Raw genomic sequence first — 25,842 nt, forward strand, 5'->3', positions numbered from 1 at the left:
CTCATGTCGGTAGCCGCAGACGATTGGCAATGTTTTGGGGCTTTGATCGTCCAAGATGAGGCAGAGTAGTACCTTTAAACTGCATTTTATGTGCGAATGCGGCTTCTTTACAATCCTAATCCCGAGTCTAATACCAATAATGGCAATTTTATACTGCAATGTGGTAATTATGCGCTACAACACTGAATTCGGCCTATTGAATGCATACGTAACTGTGTGCACTTTTATCACCATTGTTAGTTTGTCAATTAAGGTGTCTTTGATAGGTGTGTTTCTGAGATACCTGCACCAAATGCATTCTGTCATGGTCAATGCCGTTATATTGTAAAGGTGTCGTCACCATGAACCAAAGAGCGATACAAGAAGTGAGAGGGGAGTACAGTGTTGAGGGTGTTCGTATGCAGAAGAAAAAATATGGGGTAACTGTTGGAATAATATGACCCTTTAACATGTCGATTCGTTGGTATGAACAGTGCCTTAATATCCACCTTAATGGAGATATAATGGTACGTTCCTCTGTTTGAAAGTTAGCTGCAATTCTTTGAGTTACTCCTAAAACCCCACCAATGTTTGAATTCATTCAGTTGGGAAAATCCTATAATGGTTTTCGTTCTCCGTACACTTTATATGTGGTGTAAGGATTGAGCCATAGTCCGTGGGAGCTTTGGGATTTATAAGGGGTTGTTTCGGATAAGAGGTAGAGCCCAGATACCTCAATTCGTTCAAATCTCTTGATTTATATTTGTTAGAAACCATATGGTAAAACAATAAATACATTCAGAAGTGACCGAGTCAATACAGAATACGAAGTGTAACCAAATGAATGTTTTAGCAGCACTCACGCCGTGTGCATTCGGAAACACTACATTAAGATCTACGTTAGATATCAATGTTCTAAATAACGTACAATTTGCGTGTAGGGTTATTTTCCTTGGGGCCAAATATAAGGTAATGTGATTTAAGAAACTTATTAGTTTTAATGTTCAGACAGGCATATTCACCAAACTCGTATCAGTTAAGGATACAAATTATAACTTGTTATACTTCGTGTATTTGAATAGTATAAGGACACCTCTGGGTTTTTTTCTCAATACAAAAGCTGTTGAACAATGACACTTTAACACTAGCTCAGTAGATCAAGATATATCTTAAGCTCAAAGTGTTACTACCTAACTGTATTCAACTTAAGAGTACTGAGTATAATGGTGACACGATTCTTGGAGAGAACATACACACATTGCTGCGTGTAGGGCTAACATAGTAGACCTACTCTAGTCACATGTTAAAGAAACACACCAATCTTAACGTGTGGGTCTGACTGCTTTAAGCATAATCCATAAAAACAAAATGGCCTCTCTTTGGCATAAGGTGACGCCCGTAGACCACCAATCCTTCATGTTACCCGACTTCACGCGCTTCAGTATGTTTGCATGCATCATATAGCCTGATGATCTAAAGGCGTCTATATAGCCTTTAATCCAGGCTATCCTACCTGTATTTTGCTCACAATATTTGATTTTTTTTTTCAAGACTACTCTGATTGTTATTTTTTATATTTGAATCGACTTTTCAGGCCGTCACTGAGTCTGAAACCAAGCCCCTCATTCTGCCAAAGTGATTAGATGTCATCCTATTTTGCAAGCAACCGTTTTCGGCGCCTAGATAACATGCCTTTTACTTCAAATTGGTGTGACATGTTATCGAATAGTAAGACAGGATTATTTTGAGTTCCAATCAAATCTTCGTTTATGGGGTGCGATCAGAATTTTATTACAGTGGATAATATCATGGGAATATGAAAATCAAATCTACGCCAACACTACTTGATGATCAGGTGTTAGATTCGTTCTAAGATATTAAATAACACAGCATCCATATGTGTTAGTTGGTGCTGCAGAAAACAAAAAAACATAAACTGAAAATAAAATAATGGTTAAAATATTATCTTCAAGAAATTAACATATAAACATGGTAGGCATATATGAAATCAACAAATGTTAAGAATATGCGTTGCCAATTTGATAAATGAAAACTCGGTAGGTTAAGATACATACGGCATTACTGTGCACGCATTGCGAGAGTGCGCAATGATAATAGTCGGGCAGGCATGAAAGCAGGCGATACAGCATACAAATAGGGCGGGAAGACAAACTTAGCATACAAATCAATACCGGCCCAAGAAAAAAAAAAACAAACAAACGTGCGATAACTAAAGCAAATTTTTATAGATATGTATATATGTGCCACAACTAAAAGCTTTGCTTTACTTTGTGGGGAAACTCAAACAGTATAATGCAACACAGAGCAATGGTTTATATATCTGCATATATATTAGTAGATATATTGCCACACACTGTTCTAATCAGAAAGAGATGTTTAATGGGTAATTTGTATACACATGTATATATGGTTATAGACTGAAATGAAATAATATTTAATTGCGTGAATAGAGGAAGGATAAAACACACCATGCTAGGGATCAATTATTATTATCATTAATAAATAATTAAGTTCATACGGTGTTCATCATAACCGCTAATGAATTAAATGTCTAATTATCTCAAGATAGAGCTATGGTCATAATTATAAGCATGGCAAACCTGCCGGTAAAAACGTATCATGGTTTGCAATGTAGTATGCAAAATCTCTTCAATCGTTTAGACGATTTTAAGAATATTGCTGTGATTGTTTATAGATTATTTATATCATAAGGGGGGGGGTGGTAAAGATCCCTCCGAAAAAACGAATGTCGTTTGAATGAATTGAAGAATGGTGGATATCTGTTATATACTTAAATCAGCTGTTTTACCAGATGCACATGAATGCATGTAACTCATGTATGGGCGACTAAGCTAAGTGGTCTTTTATATTTTCACACCATTAGATTTAAACGCTAACCCGTTACCAACTGGGACCAGATGATAAACCTGTACAAAGTCTATGTGAATTTCAAATTCCAAGATTCAAGTGGTTAATTGGTCCAATTCTTATGCATCTTAAAAGCTTTTTAAAACCTGGCTGCAAGTTGTACCATTTCATTAGTGTTATGATTTGATATGAAGGCCCTGTGGATATCAGAGACTCTAAATCCATTAAATGACAGAACGCATTTATTTCACATCTTTATTTAACGAAAGTGGGGATTGACACGACCTAATCTTTTTAACAGAAAGTGTCCTTTGCTATCTGAATTAAAACCCTCAATTTCGAATAATAGCAATATGTGGGAAAAGACTTGATATACTATTTATTAAATCAAATGTGGGTATTCGGTTCACACAACATAACAAAATATAAATTTCACATAAAGAAACAAAATCAAGATAACACAATGAAATTATATCGGTTGTCACCAAAATATAGATGGTGAAACCATTATATAACTTTGTAATGGTAAAAAAAAATGGTAATTCTGCATTGAAAATCTGATGGATACAGTTAGTCGCTTATCAAAAAGTGTTGAAATAGTTCAGATTTTTCACATTTCTGTGGGAATTATAAATGTGTTAGTAAGGAATTTGCAGGAATACCTTTTGAGGGGATATTATACCAGTATTAATAGCCAATGAATTCGGGATAGGGGCGTGTGTGCTAATTTCTAAGCTGTGAGTTTGTGCTCTATTCCTGTCTAACACATGAATACTTTACATAGACATCTTCTCAAATCGACAGTTAAAAATGAACAAACGGAGACTATCTTCACAACGCTTGCTAAAAAATTGACATGTAAAACAGACATAAAACACCGCACAAAGAGAGGACCATTTTGAATTTAGGTTACTAAGGTAACATTAACATTTGCCTTAAGAGCGAACCGGTAATCTTTGATCACAAACCGAAGTAACAATCAATCCCATCCATAAACTTATCGTATTAGTACACAATGAAAATAGGGGGAACTATAACCGACGTTGTTTAATTAGATACAATAAATTCCTGCTGGGAAAATTAATAAACATATAAGTGTAGCGTGCTGCCTTTATGGCAATATTGTTTACTCTCTGAAAGAGATTCTTAACACATAGATTCCCATCGATGTTGATGCTGTGGTTGATCTTGCTGATAAACTGACATCAATGCGAAGCAAAGGGTTCAAGTTCAATTAACATTCCTTCACCCTTCATAGAGCTTTTAATGTAGCCACCAAATGAGTTTACAGGCTTGGTTGAATGGTGATTGCTTCTCCGGCAGACTGGGGGTAATTTGAGCTTGAAAAACAATACCCCCAAGATGTGTACATGCACCAGTCATTTTACAATGATCGATGTTTTTCTTCGTGGATGTATGTTTATAATCACATATCCCTTAGATTTTGCTTCATTAAATATGATGAGAAATGGTGGGTGGTTTGACGATGTAGGCGCACCGCCATGAAATTATCGTATATTAGACGGTTGGTATTTTAATTAGCTTCCAGCCTGCACGACCAGAACCTGGGGGTCACTCTACATACCTCAGCAGGGAGAATGTACGTATGGTTCGTAACATCATTCAAATTCAAATTTTGAACGATGCCGATGCAGGCATCACTGGTCTGTGTGGTGCAGAATATGACGTTTCGTTTTCGCTTAAATCATTGATCGAGATGTGAGGATGCACCGGCCGGGCAGGTTGAGGGAGTCGTGAACCTGTGTGGAGACTGAGGCAGATGGCGCGGTAATTAAGGTTGACTTGGCCTAATGTGCGCTGGTTAGATTTGTAAAGCATTGCTGGGCTGTGTGATGGGGCGCGGGGGAGGGGGAAGGAGGGAGGGGGGGGGGGGCTGGCGGATCTGCAGTAGAAGTGCATTGGGATGACACAAGAGAGTAGTGCAAATAACTCGCCTCCGGAATAACATGAGGAGAGCCTCACTATAGTCATGACAGTGCTTTTAAGTCAGTAAGCGTTGTACGCCTACTAATACACGTGTGGGCATTTTATTTGTATTCGAGGACGAATTATTGTTGATCTACTCGTAAGTATCCTGGAAACTTAAGATTTAGGCGAAATTCATCGAATTCGCCTTCATGCAATGTCTTATTGAATTAGAAATTACGTTTGTTTACCTAGCAAACCCTTTAACAAATAATTCAAGCAAAAGTAAATAAGCCGATATACAGGGGCATTACATATTTCGATATTCTAATCTTACTTAACCTTTAAAAAAGAAAAAAAAATTCACTCCATGCTAAAAAAAAGGCTCTCCACAGTAAATTAAACATTCACAGGCAATTCAAAAATGAAATAACCAAACAATTCAAGACTTAAAGTTTGTCATGCTAAACCCTATTATTGTAATAGAACAATGATCTAATCGTTCATCGGTTCGGTTTTCAAACCCTTTCTGGGTAAGTGTAAAATATAGCTACTTCATGGGAAATATTATTTAAAAAACAGTAGTGCCTACTCAAGACCAAATCTGTTATAAGGAGAAAGACCACCATAACTCACGCTTGCACCCTTTTTTCCTGATGCATTTATCATAGTTTGGAATGAAACCATCGGCTGCATACATTTGATTCAGTTTTCATTATTATAGATGAGTAATGGGGGTAACGCTAAATTAATCGTAGAACTATATTCCTAACGGTATATTGCAGATACCCAATTTTAACCGTATGGATCTATTTATCCCCCTGCCAAACAATTTTCTCCATATACCCATGTAGTCCATGCCTGCGACGTTCCACTCATTGACGAATGATTCTTGTTGATGGATAGCATCATTGTTTTAGATTCCCTAATGAACTAATTCAAGTATCTGCTCTGTCACTTAATGTCCAACTGGTACTATCAAATAGATTAAAAAGTTAATCAGCTGCCCGCTGTGTTACGAAGGGAGCCTTTTCCAGGATGCACATTGCTTTACTTAAAATCGTGTGCCAATACCTGGTTGTATGTAAGCAGGAAAGGCACTTTATAAACAAACTAGTCAGAAAATGGTATCGTAAGAGGATCAGTTGCACTCAGCTGACTAAAATAAAATCATTTTATCTTGTTTATTTCTAGAGGGTATTAGTTTCTACGCAAAGTTGAATTGGTAGGGAACAACAGATTTTAAAAAATGAAGCCCTAGATAAATGTTTGAAAATGTTTACTTCGTATAAAATGAACAAAATCATTACGTTGTGCATAATTATAGTTTTTACTAATGCTTGCAGTTACTTTGAATTTTGGATATATGATTAAAAAAAGGATGTTCTTAGATATCCAACTAATGAAAGGCACTGTTCAATCGCTATTTCTAAGAACATATGTTTATATATTTTTTTCTCTCTTGATAGGTTTAAGAGACTGTTCTACAAACATGAATATGTGACTCTCTGAAAATATAAAGAAATGACTTAATGAGTTTGAGAGTCTTCGAAATTGGTAAAAAGAATTTGAATGCCAAACTCTGGGTTATATTATTTTTAAGCATGATAAAGAAATTTTCATGTCTCCCCCTTTTTCATCTCAATCCCACTATCCTCTACAGATGAAACTAAATTGTCTCGGAAAGCTTTCCATTATCAAAGGGATTTTTCAACTGAGGCACTACGAAATATAACAACCCTTGATTATCAATATGCATTTCGTACACGCATCGCAGTGCATTTAATAAAGCCCACATAATACCGCGCTCTTCCCTCACATCGGCGCAGCGAAATGTCAAAGGTTATCTGCCTATGGTGTCCTGTAAACAAAACACACACTTTCAGATAGTGGCCATTGGGAAAGCACTACGTCTTTATCTCCGGTATTCAGACAGCTTTTACTGTCAATATAAATATAATTACACTGCGTAAACGACATATAAAGATGACTTTGACATCTGTCTCGTAAATAACTTGTCATTTTACGGCCCTTTACATCTTGTATACTCATTTCGACGGTTTCATTTATAATATTGTGTTAGCTCTTTACTGACTTGAAATGAAAATAATAGTAATATTCACTCAACAGTTGTGAAGGGATTAACAACTGATGCTAAACACCTCAGTTACGCAAACCTATTCATTTAGATCGTTGTTAGCCTGACAAGCAAGAAAACATTAAAATTAAAAGATAAAAAATAGTGTAATTCTTTCACAAAATCGATTCGGTGAAAAATGAAAATAAAATCCATGCTTGACATAAAGGGTTATTGGGTAATCGTTCATCAGATGTCATAAGGTACAAGAATATATGCAAAAAGTAAGAATTCGATAACTGAACTTTTTATCAGAGCAGAATAATACACAAGGTTTATCAATGACGTTAAAGCTAACTTCTGTGGTACTGGGTAAGTGTTTAAAAAAGGAAATATTGACAAAATACATGTATTCCCTTTCATCCTAATGAAAGAAAAGTTTGGGTTCAGTAAATAGTTGCTAACCATGAGTTTTATCTGCACTTCCACTGCAAGGTCCGAGCCAAACTCCTCACATCCAGTTCAGTGCGCCGCAAAAGGCTAAAGCCTCATTTATGTCATACGGTGAATAAAGTTACATGGTATATTCAAATATTCAGATACATACACATTCTGAAAAAGAGGGAACTTCGCTGTTCTTTTTTCATAATTAAACAATCAATTATATGATATACTGAAACCAGGTCGGTGTCTATCATTTTGTCTTAATAACCTTGATAAATTCGGGATATTTTGTGAAGGGGAAGGAATAGAACAGGAACACTTCTCAATATACCAAGCCATCTGCCCTAATCTGACTCCAGAATCCAACACTGGTGCTTATTCTGGGGTATCTTCTGTTGAGCCAAAGCACCCGAAATATATATATATATATTTATATATTGTTCTTATACAAATATCGTTTTGTGCAACCTGGTTATGAACTGATCAAGTATTTTCCTTAAAAAATATTTTTACAGATTTTAACATCAATGTTTAATTTCCAATATGCGTTGCTTAAAACTTAAACGTCGTTAATTAATTATGAACGATATTTGTTTAAACGCTCTTCGAAAATCTTTTAAAAAACGTAAGCTCATACATAAAGAAAGGTTGTATAAAATTGTATGCATGTTGTTAAGCTTGTAATACCGTGTAAAGAACTATAAACGATAGACTCGATTGGTTTAAATGAAGCTGCATCACAGACGAGTGACCCTGTCTTGCGTGTCTATAGGACCTTGCACAGAGATATATGACCTATGAATTACACGCATTGGATATATTTAGCCATTAAAAGTTGGCTTTATAAAATGATAATATGGATACTTGTCAATTGATTGGTTGAATTATCTCACGTGACCAGGCACTTACAGTAGTTATTTTAAATGTGTAATGAAACGGTACCTGCAATCACCGTCCGTGACTGTCTCTCATCGCCTGATCCAATGACATTTCCGCTACCATTTCCACAAACAGATGTCTCATATTTTCGACCTAGCTACACTAATAAACCAAGCCCCATTTTATACAAAGACTCGGGATAGTTCAGCTACGAATAACGACTATATGCAGTGCATCTTCATGCCCTGGGCGCATTAGGCCGAGTGGGCTTAAATACTTGAGGATTACATACCATATTGCATAGTTTGACACGGATGATTCTACACAAAGTAACTACACGTGTAATTTTTGTTTTTGTTCTTGCGTGAATACAGGTCACGTGATTGTGTGGGAATTTGCTTTCAAAGATCACGTGATTATTGAGTACAAGTTACGTAGGATCGCCGCGCGCTTTATTTCGGGCGTCTTTACCATCGCAGGAGCCGGATAACTCACTCGAGACCACCGGGCTCATGTTAGGCCTCTTATCTCCATCACGGCGCCATTACCGGAGGTTGGTGCGCGCATTAGGTGGCGCCATTGTCCATTATATAATGCATGATATGCTAGCGTATGGAGCTGCACTGCGGCGAGCGCACATTGACCCCATTACCCAAAATGCTGCCTTGGCCGGTAAAATATGAGAGATAATGATTTTTAGAGCGATCCACTTTTTCTTCGTAATCCCTCAAAACTGATTGTCCATGATTGGAATGATTGACTCAATGATCTTAGAATAAATAAATTTCTAAATGAAATGGAGAAAAACAAACATAACCGGGAAATGTTTTTGTAGTCTAACACACATTTGGCGCAAATATTCATACCTATACACCTAGACACTCGTTGCATGGGCGTACGCAAAAACGTATTTCGATTAAAAGAGTAATACGTAAAGGTTTGTTTGTTGAGCCCCAAACCTGTAACATGAATCTCAGATTTATTCATTCTGATCAATAAAAATAGTCTCCCTAATCACAATGCATTTTTTTTCATCGCTACTAAGAAAGAAGATAAGTTCTAAAATTTGATACCGGTTAGACCTATCTCCTCTTAAATTCTAAAATCGACATTGCTTTTGTACAGTGACGACTTAATACCAGTAGCAATCATTATAGGGTCGTGACGTAAGCAATGCCCCATGAGCCCGGGTGAGTCGTGTGGCTATTTCGCAGAGGGTGAAAGGTTTCAAAAGAACAGGAGAGGTTTCGACGGATAATAACAGAACATTGCTAATTAACTATTCTCGATTTGTTTAGAAACGTGCAAGTCTTGGAACCAATGCTGAATTTCAGTGTTTCCCAAACCTGGGTCAGTCCCTCGGAGAGGACCTTAAGCTGTCGGTCCTCTGGTTGCTTGCTTACAGACATTCATGCTTTCTTAGCAATCAGGTAAAAAATCACGACCATTTATGTGGTTTTCTGCCTTGGGACTTTTTAGGTGAATTTTTACCACCTCCCTCAAAATGGCGGATAATACTGTCAGAAAGGGGAGGAAAATACTGCCGTTTTTGTTTGTCTGTATCTCGCATCCAAATGTTGATCTATTTTCCAGCTCTCTCCATTCATACACATTTATTTATATATAATTTGATCTATCCATCAATCTCAGTATATAGCTATCTCCGGCATCAGAGTATTTTGGTAAGGGGCAATTCGACTAAACGGTATAGTCATTTTGTTTTGTTGTTTTTTGCTCTTACAATGACACGTAGACACGTTTCTTAAATGTTTTAGCACTTTTTTCTATTTATCTGACATAATTATACATGTCGTGATACTTTATAACAGACCTTACGAGTGAGCATAAAAAAAGACGTCCATAATTTGTTGTTAATGTCAAACTCTGTGCCTTATACAGTTATTCCTTGTCATCCTGGAGGAATTACTTTGTTTTGTTTTAGAACATATTAACCAAACAATTTCCTCATTATCTAAATTATTGGACTAACTACTAATTAAGAATTCGTTCCTTGACTTGCACGGCCAACACTATCTATGAATCCGCTAGTACAGTCTACACCTGTAAGACATGTTTGGCATGGGGGCTATAAATATCTATACTAAATCGTGTCCAGTTCCACGCACATGCGCACATGTGACTGTACCGTTGAAAAAAATGGGAGGGGTGGGGCGGGGCGGGGCAGAGGAGGGGTGGGGTTGCAAACCATGCTTCGTTGTTGAACTCAAACAAACGTAAACTTACTACTGGTGTGATCATGGTCCTTTCATTCAGTGATTCATATCACATTTCGCGTACCCTTTTCCGCACAGACTGTAAAAACCTCGGTGTTAAGTGTGACACCAATCGCGTTCATTACAAGCCCAAACCCTTAGGCGTAAGAATTACACCATGGAATTCGAACTTAACACCATTTAGTACTAAAATAACACAGATTATATGTCATAATAGCACCAATGGAATTTGAACTAACACCATGAATGCAACGCTGACAAATGCTTGGTGTGGGCATCTGTAAACAGTAATGGTGTACATTTAACACCGGAATCTTACACTGTGTCTCCCGAACTGATGTAGGGAAAGGGCGAAGGATGATCAACGGTGTAGGGAGGTGTTGGGAGGGGTTAAGGGGTTGGTTCAGGGATGACGGCAGTGAAGAACACCAGCAAACTCTCTTTCATGGATTTTATTTTAAAACACCGTCTCTCACCAGCTTACATGGAGAATCTGACACTTTAAAATAAGGGTGTTCACGGGATTAGTGGTTTTATCAATAACCCTCAGTGGAACTCTGTAGTAGCCAATGGGTGCTACAATGTCTATGTGTATTATTTCACATTCCCTCATATTAAATGTGAAACCGTTATATCACGATCCCTCGTGCGACAATATCCTGATAGGCAAAGGAAAGATGGGACAGCATATTTCGCTGAGCCCCCTAAGATGCACATTCATCACTGGCCATTACCTCGCATTCCACTGAATCTCGTGTCTTCTAATTCCCATGTAAACTCAAGTCAAGACAGACTGATATTACCTTATATACGCATGCTTGACTAAATGTGTGTAGTATCAATAAAGACAATGTATTAAGTGTGCTGTCCGTTCCACGCGCTCCATCATTGCTCGCGGTTGAACTTATATTAATCTTAACTTGAAACCTATACCCGGGCTTCAAGTTTACCACGTTTCTATCCGATATAACTATGTATCCGTGCTGATAGTAAACCCTACTAATGCCCAAAAATGCAATGAGATGAAAACATCAGAAAAAGATACGAAATTGTGAGAAACTTTGCTTGACGACTTGACTTTTTCACAAATCACAGAAGGTATACTATCCACGACCTTCAGATTCAACTTTCACTTTACCGTGGTCATGGACCTACTACAAATAATAGGCCCAGTCCGTGGTGGACTAAGGCTTGCAAAATAGCCACTGGAATCTGCTGTTCCTCTTATAAATGAGTGACATTTAAATTTAATCTTCACCGTAACGTAATGTAATTTAGATTCAAGGCAGAGGTCCATGCATGAATTTGGCAAATAATACTACACAGAATTAGAAATCGACAGTCTGTACTAGGAAATAAAGATACATCTTAAGATTTTTGGACGAATTCTCATCCGAAAGAAATGATTGAAATGAAAACAGATGAGGTATGAAGGTCCCTATTAGAAAGATACGGTTTTTGTGGAGGTGGAAAAACGAGGCTCTTCAATTTCCTAATCTAAACATCCAATATGCAGCATTTTATGAATAATTACGATAATAAAACCTACGCAATTTATTGTGATACATAATATCGCATTCACGTATTTGAAAAAAAAAGCAATAAAACGCTTGAATCGATATTGTTCGAATGTTGAGCTTATTACGTGGCATGTATGATTTTTTGTATGAAATAGGATGGTTTCATGCAATAAGAACGCTGCAAGCAATATTCATTAATTTGTCAGTGAGTTTGATCGACCCAACATACTCTTTAAATCATAAAAGTGGGAATTTATCTTCATTTATATATTCATCTTCATCATGTTTATAATTACAATATATTCGTTTACATATATGTTCATTATATTCTTCATGATTGATACAGTTTATATCATTTTTTGTTTGTTTGCTACATGCCATGTTCCTAAGGAAGTATCAGCGGCATTTAAAGATGAAGCTATTTTGTACTAATCAGGAAAGCGATAATGAATACGGTGATCAGGATAAATATGATGATGATGATGGTGGTGGTGGTGGTTTTGATGATGGTCACGTTGGTGGTGATAATGACGAAGTGACAGCAATCCGATGAATTGTTTTACACTGAATCGTTATTTGCCGCGATGATATTATGTAGATCATGATAACGACGATGATATTTCAATGGTAAAGATAAGTAAGAAAAATAATAAGGAAAAGAAAATAAATATATAAATAAATAAAAAGCTGGATAAATAAATAAAAGAGAGATAAGATTCACTTACACTTGTTATCACATCCAAAATTCCAGCCGTATTTTGCATTATTTCTTATATAAATACTGCGGATTACATTACATTTCAACTTTTTCAGTGGCGGTTAGACATTACAACTATATTTCCGTTTACTTGGTCAAGATATGGTATTTACGTAGATAGGGACCCATTTTACCTAGTGCAGAATGAAATCTAATCAAATCTCAATCAATTATGCGTACTCTCAGATAAAACCACCCTCATCCGTACTTATGATCCGGTAGTTCATGGACTATTTTTTTATTGAATTATGTGGCACAACTAACTCAATTCATTGGGTAATTGCATTTCCCTTTAAAATATTACGATTAGAGTAAAGCAAAGGTTTACAACGAAGAGGGCCTGCAGAGTACGAATAGAAATGGAAATGTAGATACACATAAATAGGAATGCATGTAGAGAAAGAGAGCGAGAGAGGGGGAAGGGGTACAGAAAGAGAAATAGAGAATAGGTGAAGAAATAGACAGGGGATACACACAACCACACACACACACACACCCTCACACACACTACGACAGGCAGCCCAATCAAAAAGGCACAGTTAGAGAGAGTGAACAATAGAGATGCAGTTTTGTAAATGTCGCTTTTACGTACGGATATAAATGTCTTTTCGTAAAATAATGGAGAAGACCTGAGATAGAAAGAAAGAGAAGGGGAGAGAGGGATTATATTGGCAGAGGGCTGAATAAAAGGGGAAGAGAGGGAGATTGAAATTATATGAATCTTTAAGGATAAAGCCGGTGTATTACGCGGGAACCCTGGATATCATAAATTGCTAGGATGATGTAGGCGTAACCACGGAAACCGTGTTGAAATAATCCCTCGCACACTCATCCGCAGTGATAATCTAATGTCACGAGATTAGCATATTTCAGACAGAGTAAATTGGCTGGGTGCATTTGCAAATCCATTAACCATGTTAACAGAGGGCTATTATTGAAAACCCGTGAAATTCTGTTGGCGATCCATCATGGGTTCAAAATGTTATCTCAGATTCTTGGTTAATATAATCATCATCCACTATCTTCCTGTATCTACGTTTCTCTCACTCTCTGTTTCTCTTTGTATATTATATATATATATATTGCCTTTCTATTTCTGTCTCTCCTTATATGTGTCTTTCTTCCTTTCTATGTATATTTCACTCTATCGTGCTAAAGACGGGATAATAGTATGCAGCGCTTAGAAACATTTGTATTAATCGCTATATAAATGCTGCATATTATTATTATTATTATTTTATTATTAATATCATTATTATTAGTAGTAGTGGTAGTAGTATTAGTATTATCAAAGAAATAAAGGTTACCATTCCTTGAAAAAAATAAGGGAACTGGGAAAACAAGTGATTTAATGAAGGTCTCCTAGCAAGACTATGATTTCAACGCTCTTGCGTTGAGATGGGAGAAATAGATATCTAATTGTAGCCAGTTTAGATGCAGCTTTTGATAAAACGGGTCATTATTTTCTCCATTACTAAAAACGCCTGTCACACCGAAAAGCTTTAGCCTGCGTATGCCGACGTGCATTGTGAGAATGGTGGTTCATTGGCAGAGCGCCCGCCTAATGATCAGGAGGTCTTTGGGACCTTCTGCCATTTTGTCAGGCGCTCGACGTATGAAAATGGAGAAGGGTACTATTAACATATTATACATGATTTGCTGGAAGAACAGCTTATGGCTGCAGTGGTTACCCTGGGTAAATAAGACTTATGATTATTATCATCATTATTATTAATAATATCGTTATTATTATTTATATCATTTATATTATTTATTGGTCATGGCAAGTTGATGCTTAATCACCTTTCTTGCTATTAAGAATAACATTTTTTTGAAAATAAATTATTATTAGTAATAAATTGTATTGCAAAAATTAATAAGTACGCATGCCAGGAATAATATCATACCGTATTGAAACTGAAATGGACCGCAAAAGTCTCCTTAGAGCGAATGTGATTACAATAATTGTACATCAGAAGTAACATAATATATTACTACTGGTAGCCAGTCATAAATTGACCTTGCAGAATTATATACATACTTTTGCAAGGTCAAACTGTGATAAAGTTTATGTTAATAGGAAATAAAGAATGTGTATCAAATGGATTGCAGGGAGCATACAAATGAACGTAGTTAATGCTGGAAACATCAAAGTGTCCCACATGTTGTCCAACAGTGTTTCCAGTGTGAAAAATTAGGGATTTTTTCGCATTTACTACGGAAACAATCTCTACAACGCATCGATTTCTTTGAAAATGCAAGTCAAATTAAAATAAACAGCTGAGAGGCGTTGTAAAAAGTTGGTGGACTAGGACAGCAGATTATTCGAAAATTTGCGCCGGATGAACAATTGAAAATATGTCGTTGTCCAGAGTCAAGAGATTCCGATGCTGTCCCGGTCCACCAACTTTCGACAAGAGCCTCTCAGCTCTCCGTTGTGATTTGACTTGCATTCTCAAATGAATTTGTGCGTTGTAGAGAATGTCTCCGTAGAAAATGCTCCATGGTCATAACGATGTGAACACACTGGGAAACTCACACTGTTGGGATGTTCACAGTGTGAAATTCACATCATACCCACACTGTTCTAACATTTTAAGTGCGCGTCACATATTTACGTGGCTCACACTGTGAACACACTTTGAACACACTGCGTGATATAACGTTCTTCCCAACAGTGGAAGCGTGTGTGTGTCTGAATCATATATTTTGCTGTGCTCATCATACTGTAGTTGTCGCTGTTCTTGTTATACAATATCAGTATTTAATCGCTATACTTTTTATACACCATATTTCGTGGTAAATTGCGTAATGTATTGCGGGCTATTGAATCAAAGAATATGATAACCACAACGTACTCGCGTTGGAAAGCCTCCCTGATTTGTGTGGATGTTTAGAAATGTCGGATGATGTGCTTTCCTTTACCAACTACAAATTGAAACGGGAAAACTCAGATTAATTCAGTCATTCATGTTTGGCTCTTTTGGCTTTCAAGTCATGTTTATCCAAATTCATTTGAAATGCACTACCTAACTTATTTACATTTTTTTTTTTCTGACGATTAAATTTTTATTAAAGACTTATTAATCTAAATTTTGCGTGACAGCCATGGCCTGGTTGCATGAAAGATTTTGCACAAAAAAAATATTTCACCTGACTGTCAGGCTAATTACTTTCGGCTAACCATCTGCTTAAGCGAGTGTTTAAATGAGACAGTCCAATAATTACGTGATAGAGGAAAATTCAGTTTTAAAGAGTAAATAGTGATAAAACCTCAATCAATGCATTATCCCTTCTCTCACGAGTTCCACCATATCTCTCCCTCCCTTTCTCATTCCACCGATTCAATCTCTCTCTCTCCATCTCTCTATCAACTTCTCTCTCCATATATGTATTTAGATGTATTCATTCATCTTCCTTCATTTCTGTATCATGTCTATTCTCTTCTATCTTGAACTTTTTCTCTCATTTTTTTCTCTCTCTCTTACCCCCCTCCCCCACTCGTCCACTTTGTTCCAATAATCTTTGGATAAAAATTGATTCCCATCTAATGGGAAAAATAGCAAGAAAATGTGAAGTTAACTTATAAGAAGTGTCTAATAGTTAGGAACTTTTGACAAATTATGGCAATATGAACAAAATATGAAAATAATAATAAGTGTGAAGTTATTCTAGGAATTAGAGGTATCGTGATTTTGTAATAATAATAATTGTGCATTTGGGAGTGATTTACGCTCCTCATAGCTGCGTATAAATATTTCCATGATGTGTGTGGGGGCATTTGCATTTCTATAGACATACATACTATTCTCTCTCACACGCACTCCCGTTCTTTCTCCTCTCCCTCTTGTCTTTTTCATTCCCTCTCTCTCTCACTCTCACTCTCTCTCTCCCTGCCTTTCGCTATCTCCATTGGGAGACAATCTATAATCCTGCCAGTGCTATCCTGTAATTAACTAATGGGGCGACTGAATCTCATTAGCAACTATGACCAGTCCCCTTTTAGGTCCCTCACGCCCCATGTGTCATCGCACAATCCCCACCCACACACTCAATCCAAACTGATTTGTGTTCATCAACGAAGATGGATATAGCACCGCGTTGGGTGTTTGGGCATTATTGTACATGTATATCATATTTCAAATTCGATGTGTGGGTAAAGCGTGTATGTTTGGTGCGTGCATATTGCGGCAAGGATGTGTGTAATACTTAGTATGTAGTATGAGGTTCAAAGAATGAATTATCGCGTTCAATAGTTGCATGCAGTTAGCCATGTTAGCATTAGAATCTTGTATAGTAGATTTGCTTTATCAGCCTAATTTCATGTAATGTGGAGATGGCATAACTCCCAATATTTTATGAGAATAAAAATGCACCTTCGATGTCTATAAATCATTCAGGTATTGATAATTATGTTTTCATGTACTTGTTCTCGTTGATTAGATTTTTGACAATTATAGTCGGAACAAGTTTGTTTAAAATATACGAACGCTAATAATTCAAAATATCACCTCGCTTTAAGGTGTTATGGAATTGAATGGATATGGGATATTCATAATTTTAATAACTGTAAGGTAATGTAATCATGAAATTGAAATAAATTGTAATAAATTGAAATATTGTTTTGTACTGACCTCTCCACTTAAAGTCGATTGTGCTGCATTCAGAATTGTATGTTTTGGACTTGTGGCGCTTTTCTGGAAAATAAGATCGCAAAAAAAAAATCCAGAAAACAAATTCTTCCTAATATAAGGCTAAATATTTTTTCTTTTCTTCTAATCTGTTCCATATGTATTGTTTATTAACTTCGATTAGTATCACAGACTTTCCGCTGTGAAAGGTACATTTTCTATAATGGCAACATCCTCATTTGTGTGAGGATCGCGAAAATGATGTAAAAGAGAACATACGACCTTCTGGTAGCATTCCAATTACGTATGATTTCAACCACAGTCTCAAGTGTCTCTGGAAAAGGGAATATCAATAAAGGTTGTAGGAAATTCCGCTGAAAACATGTGTGTGAAGGGGGAGGTAAAATATATCATATATATATATATATATATATGTTAGGTGCCCTGCCGTTTGTAATTTGGAGAGAGTCGGGAATGCAAAAAAAGCAGTTCTATTAAAAAAAATTGTCAATTAGCGTCAAGAAATGCATTGGCTTCTTCAAATATAAATCATTAATTATTCTGAAAGTATGTAACATATGATTCAAGTAACCCTTCATTTATTGTATCACTAAATAGAGAGATGGCAAAGTTATCTTTGTCAGAATGATATCAAAACCTATACACGATGTACAAAGAGTTAAAATGACCAAAAAGTGCGTTCAAGACAAACGTATATATCTAATAATACAAAGAAGGATCTTTTCAGTAGTTTTCCCTGACTAATTTGATTCCAGCCAATCAGATGCAGTAGTTTCAGTAGCTTATAACAGTTTCAATATAAAAAAACACCGAATATTTGTTTCATGAAAAGCTCTCCAGGTGCTCGAAGAGATCGAGTTAAACCCCCAGAAATCTGTACACTCTAGGAGAGTCACTTCTCAAATAAGATATTGAAAATCAACATGATATTCTGAAGTGCTTTTCTTGAAGAGGACTCAACTACGTAGTTTGGAAAGGTCAGTGTTGTTCAGATATTTGCTCAATATCGTGTCTACATGTTGGTCTACCATGGGGCTTGCCAATCTATTTGTATACATGGAGTGCTTTCATATCATTTGGAGATGAAAATGTTTCAATGCAATCGGTGAGGATTTGAATAACGATGGGGTTTCTAATCTATGTTCAGATGTAGGCGCATGTTTTGCCACAGTCAGCTGCCGAACTTTTGAAATAAATTATTTTTCAAGGTCGCTGTCATATCTGCCTGGTTAGAATATCTGGTGATGCTACACAGTCACATCGACCGAACCCTACAACAAACCAACCAATGGCATGCCCTTCAACAGCTTTGTTCGGTTGGTAGTTGGCTTCGTTGGTGTGACCTGTAGCTTTCGAATGCATGCGGGTGGGACAGCTGTTTAGGAATCAATTTCGCAGAAGGAATATTACATTAATGTTCTGCTCATCAAATACCGTCTTGACGGACAGTGTAACATTTTCTTTTTATTCTATTTAGATGGGGCACGTGCACTTTGTAATTGAACAGGCTATCCAAATTTAACGAAGAATTATTATCCAATGACATGCTAGAGAAACACGCAATCAATGGCAGCACACATTCAAAATTACATCATGTATAACATACTGTCCCAAGTCGAATTTCTTCACAAATGTGGACTATTTCGTAGCGTGTTGTCATGAACTTATTTTCTTCCGTTTAAGAAATACATCGAGTGTGCTTGATAAGCTATTTTATTCAAATAGTGTAGAAATGGGGATAACATTTGACGTCTAGACTTCCTCTCCAATTAATAGATACATGAATTAATCAAACCTGCTCGTTGATATTTAGACAGATGGGGCCCCTTTCACGTCATTTATGCATACAGTTCTTGACAGGTCTTTTGAAGATACATGCTCTCGACAAGGACAATATAAAAGCTTCCACCTGTGTATCGTGCATACACATTACAATCTCACATTCATGCCAATCTCCCATGTTCTCTTCATCTCAGACATGCCAGATAAGTTCAATGTTTTTCGAGAAAAAAACTTTCTTTGGTGTAAAATATTTTCCCACTTTGCCAACATATGATAAATCATGATTTCGCCTTTAATGATTTCGATTGGGTCCTAGTCCTAGAACTTTCACTTCGGTAGACCGGAACAAGATAATGCAACGAAGTACACAATTAGAATAGAGTAAATGGTTTTGATTGCACAATAACTGTACAGTATAGAATCAAGATGCAGAGATTAATAACAAATCTTCACCACCAACATCATCGCCATCGTCATCATCATGATCGTGTTATGTCGAATCGTATAAGTGTTTTGTGTGGACAATAGCAGCTTCGTTCTGTTTTGAAGTGGTTTATAAGAGAAGGTATGGCAAATCGCCATTCAAATCGTCATTGTTTCCAATCGAATTTTACTCATCTACTTGTGTTGTAAAATAATTTGATTAATTATGTCTCCTTGGTGCCTCTGTGCTTCGAAAACTTTTACAAAATTATGATAAGACAGTTATGTTATATCACAGCTCTCCTTGCGATATGTACTTGAGTAATATTTTACTCATTAAGTTATATACTTTTAGTTTGTTTTCTGATCCTATTATGTATTTATCTACACGTATGTACCTATATATCTATATATTTATACATACATATTTTATCTCTAGCTCAATGCTTAACGTAACTTTCCTTCCTTTATTTCATTGCTCTGAAGGAAAGAAACATTATTAAATGTTGATGTTGAGAAATATCGTTATGTGGAATAGGAATACAATTCATGTTGTAATATATATGTTGGCGCTGTTAAGTATGAATATTTGTAATACTTCATATATAGCATGTATAGAATGATAGATTCTGTCACATGATACGCATTTTGTTATGATTTATAATATTTTTGAAATTCTTAACATTATGACTTAAATGCTAATCTACGTCGCGCCAGACTTTTAAACACAATATAAGCAACATTAGGTCGGGTATGCAATATAAATAGGCTACTTCGTACGAAAGCTATAATTAACACAGAAAGACTTTTCATAACACCTTCTAATAGATGTACAACAACACAACTCATAAAATAATTATTTGTTCCACTAAAGGATATGCATAGTGCGATTTTTTTTAAAGTGTAGTTTGACTACATTTTAAGTTCTTTTTTCAATATTTTCGTATAAAAATTAATACAAATGTGAATATAAATATTTGTCTTATTTACAAAGGAAAGGAAAACTCATGATGCTTAAAATTCAGTGCTTACATCTTGTTGGAAATTCCAAACCTTTAAACTCTCTCAACATATATCATGCGTCGTAATTACATTAATTACAAAATCCAAAGAGCCGTAATTTTAGAAAGATTTGCACTAAAAAATAATAATAAATAAATGAAATGGGGAATCATTTAGGGCGCATTGTGCGTTATAAACAAATTACGCATCGCTCTAATTTTTGCAAGAATGTATACGTAAAAAAAACAATGTGACAGTTACAAATTTGATGTTTTTTTTCTTTGTATGACCATTGTACATTCGTTTATTGAACAAAGGTGCGACTGATGATCCCTTATAAAATGTAGGGCTGTAAAAAAATCCCCATTGTTTTTAATGCATGTGTGATAGTGTCACCTCTTGACTGTAGGGCTATACAAAAAAAAATCCCGTTGTCTTTAATGCATGTGTGATAGTGTCACTTCTTGACACTAAGTGTTTACCTTTGCAAACATTTTTTTAACCCTTAGGCCCGTATTCCAAGGTCCAGCGTCCCGTAACACAAATGTTAGCGATCAATATTTTCACGATTGATTGTATATTGCAGTCAATGCAATCGATCGTAGACAAATGTTCTACGACGATTGTTAAGCTTTGTGTTTCATGCCTCTGTTAAAACCAGACCACTGTCTTATTCTCTGCTGAGATTATGGGGAAACCAACAAATCAAAATGTGTGTAAATATATTTATTATGTTTACTTTTTCCTTGCTTTCATGATGACTACAATATTTTGTTTAACATTTCAAGACAGATGTGAATGATTTCAATGTCAAATGATCTGATAAGTTGAGCGTGTACCAGTATAAATTGTGCCACAATTGGCTGTCCATAGTTAATCCATAACTTTATAACTTTGAACTAGAATTTGATTTGAATCTGAGTTCAGACTATGGGCCTTTGTGTTTAGGCGTTCTTTGTCCACTTTTTAAACCATTTTCTATCATCTATAAATGCTATTTTGTTCGTGAGGATAAGTGTGTAAATGCAGCAAGCTCCGTGCATAAAATCATAGTTGGAATCTGTTTGGAATATTGGAGTTCATTTTTAATGTACTCCTACTGAAACTCAACTAAACCAAATATGATTTGTTTTCTTCAATCGAATGACTAATAAACAAGGCACTGCTATATCTTGAGAAATATTTTCAATAGCTATTTTTCAAGAATCACTAGATTATTTCTTTGCTTGTTCTATTCAGACTTTTTTTTATACAGGTGTGTTTACGCTTGTTTCGAAGATACTGATCGTTACCCAAAACGCTCTCCGTCCAGGGAATATTTTGATCTTGTTTTATACATTACATTGTTCTCAGACAGAGCATTGCATAAAATCATAATATGGTTAGAATGCATAAAAGCGCAGCAATCGAGTTTAGGGGAGAGAGCCGCATAAATTGGCGTCAATTACCGGGGGAAATACTTGTTAGCTGCGGCGCGGTAAATGGTACTGCGCGTGTACGCATGAATTCCTTGTAATTTACATAGAATGGTTGTTATTGTTTAATCTCAGTTGTAATTTCAAATTCATGTCAGCAAGGCTTATAACTCCATTTATTGCAATGCAAGGTACTAGTGGCAAGTTGTACAAAATTGAAACAAAAAAAATAATATTAGCCATAGTTAGACATCTGTTTCTATGCTAAGCATTTTAAGATTATTATTCCTTATACAGTTGCCCTGAACATTATTTGGCTTTGAATTACCATTGTGATTAGATTTCCTACTCGACGATTCTAATAGCCCCTCTTCCATCTCCACAAAATCATGTTGATCCAACTCACTATTACCTTCACTTCTATCGTCAATAGAGGGCGCTTGTTGGAACGGACAGCTTGATACATGTGAGTAGTTTGAGGAATCCTCACCGTCGTCCTCCCGGTGGTAAAAATAATTGAAATTGGACACGATTACAGGAACAGGAAGCGCGATCGTCAGTACGCCCGTTATTGCGCAGAGCGATCCTACGATTTTAGCACCTGTACTTTTGGGTTTCATGTCACCATAGCCAACAGTTGTCATGGTGACCACTGCCCACCAGAAGGCATCGGGGATACTCTTAAAGATAGGTTCGCCGTTTTCGTCCGAGCTGTCAGCATCGGCGAAGTAGACGGCGCTTGAGTATAGGACAACCCCAATGCACAGGAAGAATATGAGCAGGCCTAGCTCACGCATACTGGCCTTTAAAGTTCGACCAAGAATTTGTAAGCCCCGAGAGTGCCTCGAAAGCTTGAATATTCTGAAGACGCGAACAAGTCGGATAACACGAAGGATGGCTAAGGACATAGCCTGGCTGTTAGTATCTGTGGATGACTGGGCGATCATGGTGCCCACTTGTATAAAATATGGAAGTACTGCTATGATGTCAATGATATTCATGACGTTTTTTGCAAAGGCCAATTTGCTGGGGCTCGACAGGAATCGAACCAGAATTTCGAAAGTAAACCAAACAATGCAGCACGTTTCGATCACAAAGAACGGGTGGCGGAAGTATGCCGCCAGTTCTGCACTTTTTAAGGCAGCATCTGCTTCCTCCGATGATGTCGTTCTATTGCCTGATTGAGTTGGCGTGGGCACCGTAGTCGCTGCCATAGTCGCTCCACAAGTAGTAACCCCTGATCCACTCTCCGTCATCTTACGCGCGTCTTTGAACTCTGGCATTGTTTCCATACAGAAAATTACAATTGATATAAGGATTACACTTACAGAAATGATCGCTACAACTCTAGCCATTCTAGAAGACTCGGGATATTCAAATAGAAGCCACATTTTCTTTTGCAAGGGATTCGTAGGCAATACTTTTTCCTCATCTTGAATGAAGCCCTCGTCCTCTCTGTACTTTGTCAATGCTCCATCGCCCAGTTCATAGAATTTTATTTCCTCTGTGAAGACATCTATAGGAACATTGACAGGCCTTCGCAACCGTCCCCCACTTTGGTAATAGTACAAAATGGCGTCAAAGCTCGGTCGATTACGATCGAAAAAGTATTCGTTCCGAATGGGATCAAAATACCTGATCCTTCGCTCAGGATTCCCTAGTAAAGTGTTAGGAAACTGGTTCAGAGTCTTGAGGTGTGTTTCGTAGTGGAGTCCACTGACGTTGATGACAACGCGTTCCCATCCAGGATCTTCGCTTGCCATGTCTTCCCCGCTATCACTGCTGTCATCACCTTGCTCAAGGAGTCGAGGTAGAGACCGACAGTTGCTCATAGCGCCAGAGATGTTTCCTCCACTGGGGGTATGAGACATTGACCTTCCGTAGTGCCGTGGGGTGGATGCATACGGGTTACCCGATGCCGCCTCAAGCCCTGCCATTGCCGCTTCCATCCTTGGACTTGCCGTAGGGGGCGCCAAGGAGGTCTTGGGCTGTTTTTTCCTACCCCAGGATCTATTTTGCCTGTTGTTCGAGCGAGACCAGGCAGGGTTTAACCCCCAACGCTCGATCAAATCAATTTTATGGTTGAAAATGGTGGCGGTTGGTGTTTAACAATTAAAGAAAAAAAAAGGAGCGCGCCTAAATACAAGAAGCAACTTAAATTCCGTTGAAAGGGGGCGGCAGGTTGAGCAAATATTAGGGGAAAGGGGACAAAGGGGTGAGGCTGGCTTTCTTATAGTTGCCACCAATCGTCAAATTGTTTCTTTGCTCACGCTGAAAATAGATTAATGATCTCTTGTCGAGATCAGTTCCTTAATGTAAATAAAGCTATGCTAGTTCTGTGCACTGATTACAATATCATCATGTTCATAAGCCAAAGATATACAATTTAAGAGCAAAGATAAATAGTTACCTTTAACAAGCAACTTAAATGATCTCCTAACAGCTACAGAGATGAGTTATGCCTTCTCTTGCAGGTTATTAGTTTTGTACTTACCATGAAAACACCATATGATCTTATACCAAGTTATGGAATTGATTTGGCAGAACAGGAGCTATCTTTCCTAAAGCCTGGATGCCTAAGACGCAAGGAATCAAGGTCAAAGAATTTCAATAAATTTTCAACAACTGAAATTACATCCAAACAGTGACAGACCAGTGGTGCATTCCTTTCAAAATCATCAAAAAACAAGCTTCCCGGAAGTCATTACATATATGTCGGAAGATTTGAAGCATAAATCGTCCACTCGACTCCGTTAAAAAACGATGTCCACTTTCTATATACAATGAGTTGTATCAGAAAGGGTACGAGACATACGTCTATGCATATACATTCAATATCGCCGTGCATGAACGTTTGCTTAAACTCTCCTTGGTATCCCTGTTAGTTTTCCTCGCAGGTTCCCCGGAATCCAACTCCTTGGTTCATGTGAGATCGGTTTCCAATGTTGCTAGCGTTTTGGGTGTCGACCCCTCCCCCTATCAATAACTTGATATGAACACATCCCCATCTCTTGTTTCTTCAACCACAGGCAAGTTACACGGAGGGAAGACAGCCATGAAAGGAGAAACTGCAGTACACTATGTTCCGATCTACCAAAGCTTTCCTTTGATCCGTTCAAAACGAACGGGTACACCAGCAGCCTCTATAATGGCGACGGTGAACTGAAATAGTCGCGAGAGCTAGCATGAACTCTCCTCGTTCAGATAGCTGGCAGCGCCCGGCCTGGACCTCTTGTTCTTTATTCGTTAATCTGAATGGCTATTCGCTGACTTCCAATGCATTGGCTACGACCTGCCAAATGAAGAATCGACCGAAGCGTGCTGGTGTAATTCCACGCCAATGAGCATAATATATGTCGGTCTCACGGCGGTGTATACACTCGCTTTTTTTAATAATACACGCAGGCATCGCCGATGATGTGCGCGTGTTCGTGTGTGTATTACAGTATTGCTATATCTCACGGGGCTCGCATCACTTGTGTGTTCTATTTGAAGAGGCGATTGCGATGACAATGAACAAGGATGTTGAATGCGGAATGAGATGGTCTTAACTCTCTCGTCGCCCATTTTCTTCCCCACTCCTCGCTGTAGCGAAGCGCTCGGGTTAATTACTTGATGTCGTCATCGCGCTAAAACACGTATCGATGTCGAGTTTTCAGAATCATGCGGTTTTTTTTTCATTTTGTCTAATCGTGATACCTCGTGATTAGGCTTACAGAGGGGAAAATAATTGGCGCCGAGCTGGAGTCTTTTAGCCGGGTAGTGTCTTCTTTGGATGTGCTAATTTCTACATGTGATATTGTTCGTGTTTATTGCGAATGGTGACGGTGGGAAGATGAATCGAATACATTGACAAGCGAATC

At 37.3% G+C, this 25,842-nt stretch overlaps 1 protein-coding gene across 1 annotated transcript; it reads right to left on the reverse strand.

Moving 5' to 3' along the window:
• Positions 1-18,826: 18,826 nt before the first annotated feature.
• LOC129268821 (potassium voltage-gated channel subfamily A member 2-like) lies at positions 18,827-25,321 on the reverse strand. The gene has a single exon (XM_054906316.2). It carries the CDS (start codon positions 23,926-23,928, stop codon positions 22,225-22,227), a length of 1,704 nt encoding a protein of 567 aa, XP_054762291.1. The 5' UTR covers positions 23,929-25,321; the 3' UTR covers positions 18,827-22,224.
• Positions 25,322-25,842: the final 521 nt, after the last annotated feature.

Source organism: Lytechinus pictus, chromosome 9 (assembly GCF_037042905.1).
Source record: "Lytechinus pictus isolate F3 Inbred chromosome 9, Lp3.0, whole genome shotgun sequence".
NCBI lineage: Eukaryota > Metazoa > Echinodermata > Echinoidea > Temnopleuroida > Toxopneustidae > Lytechinus > Lytechinus pictus.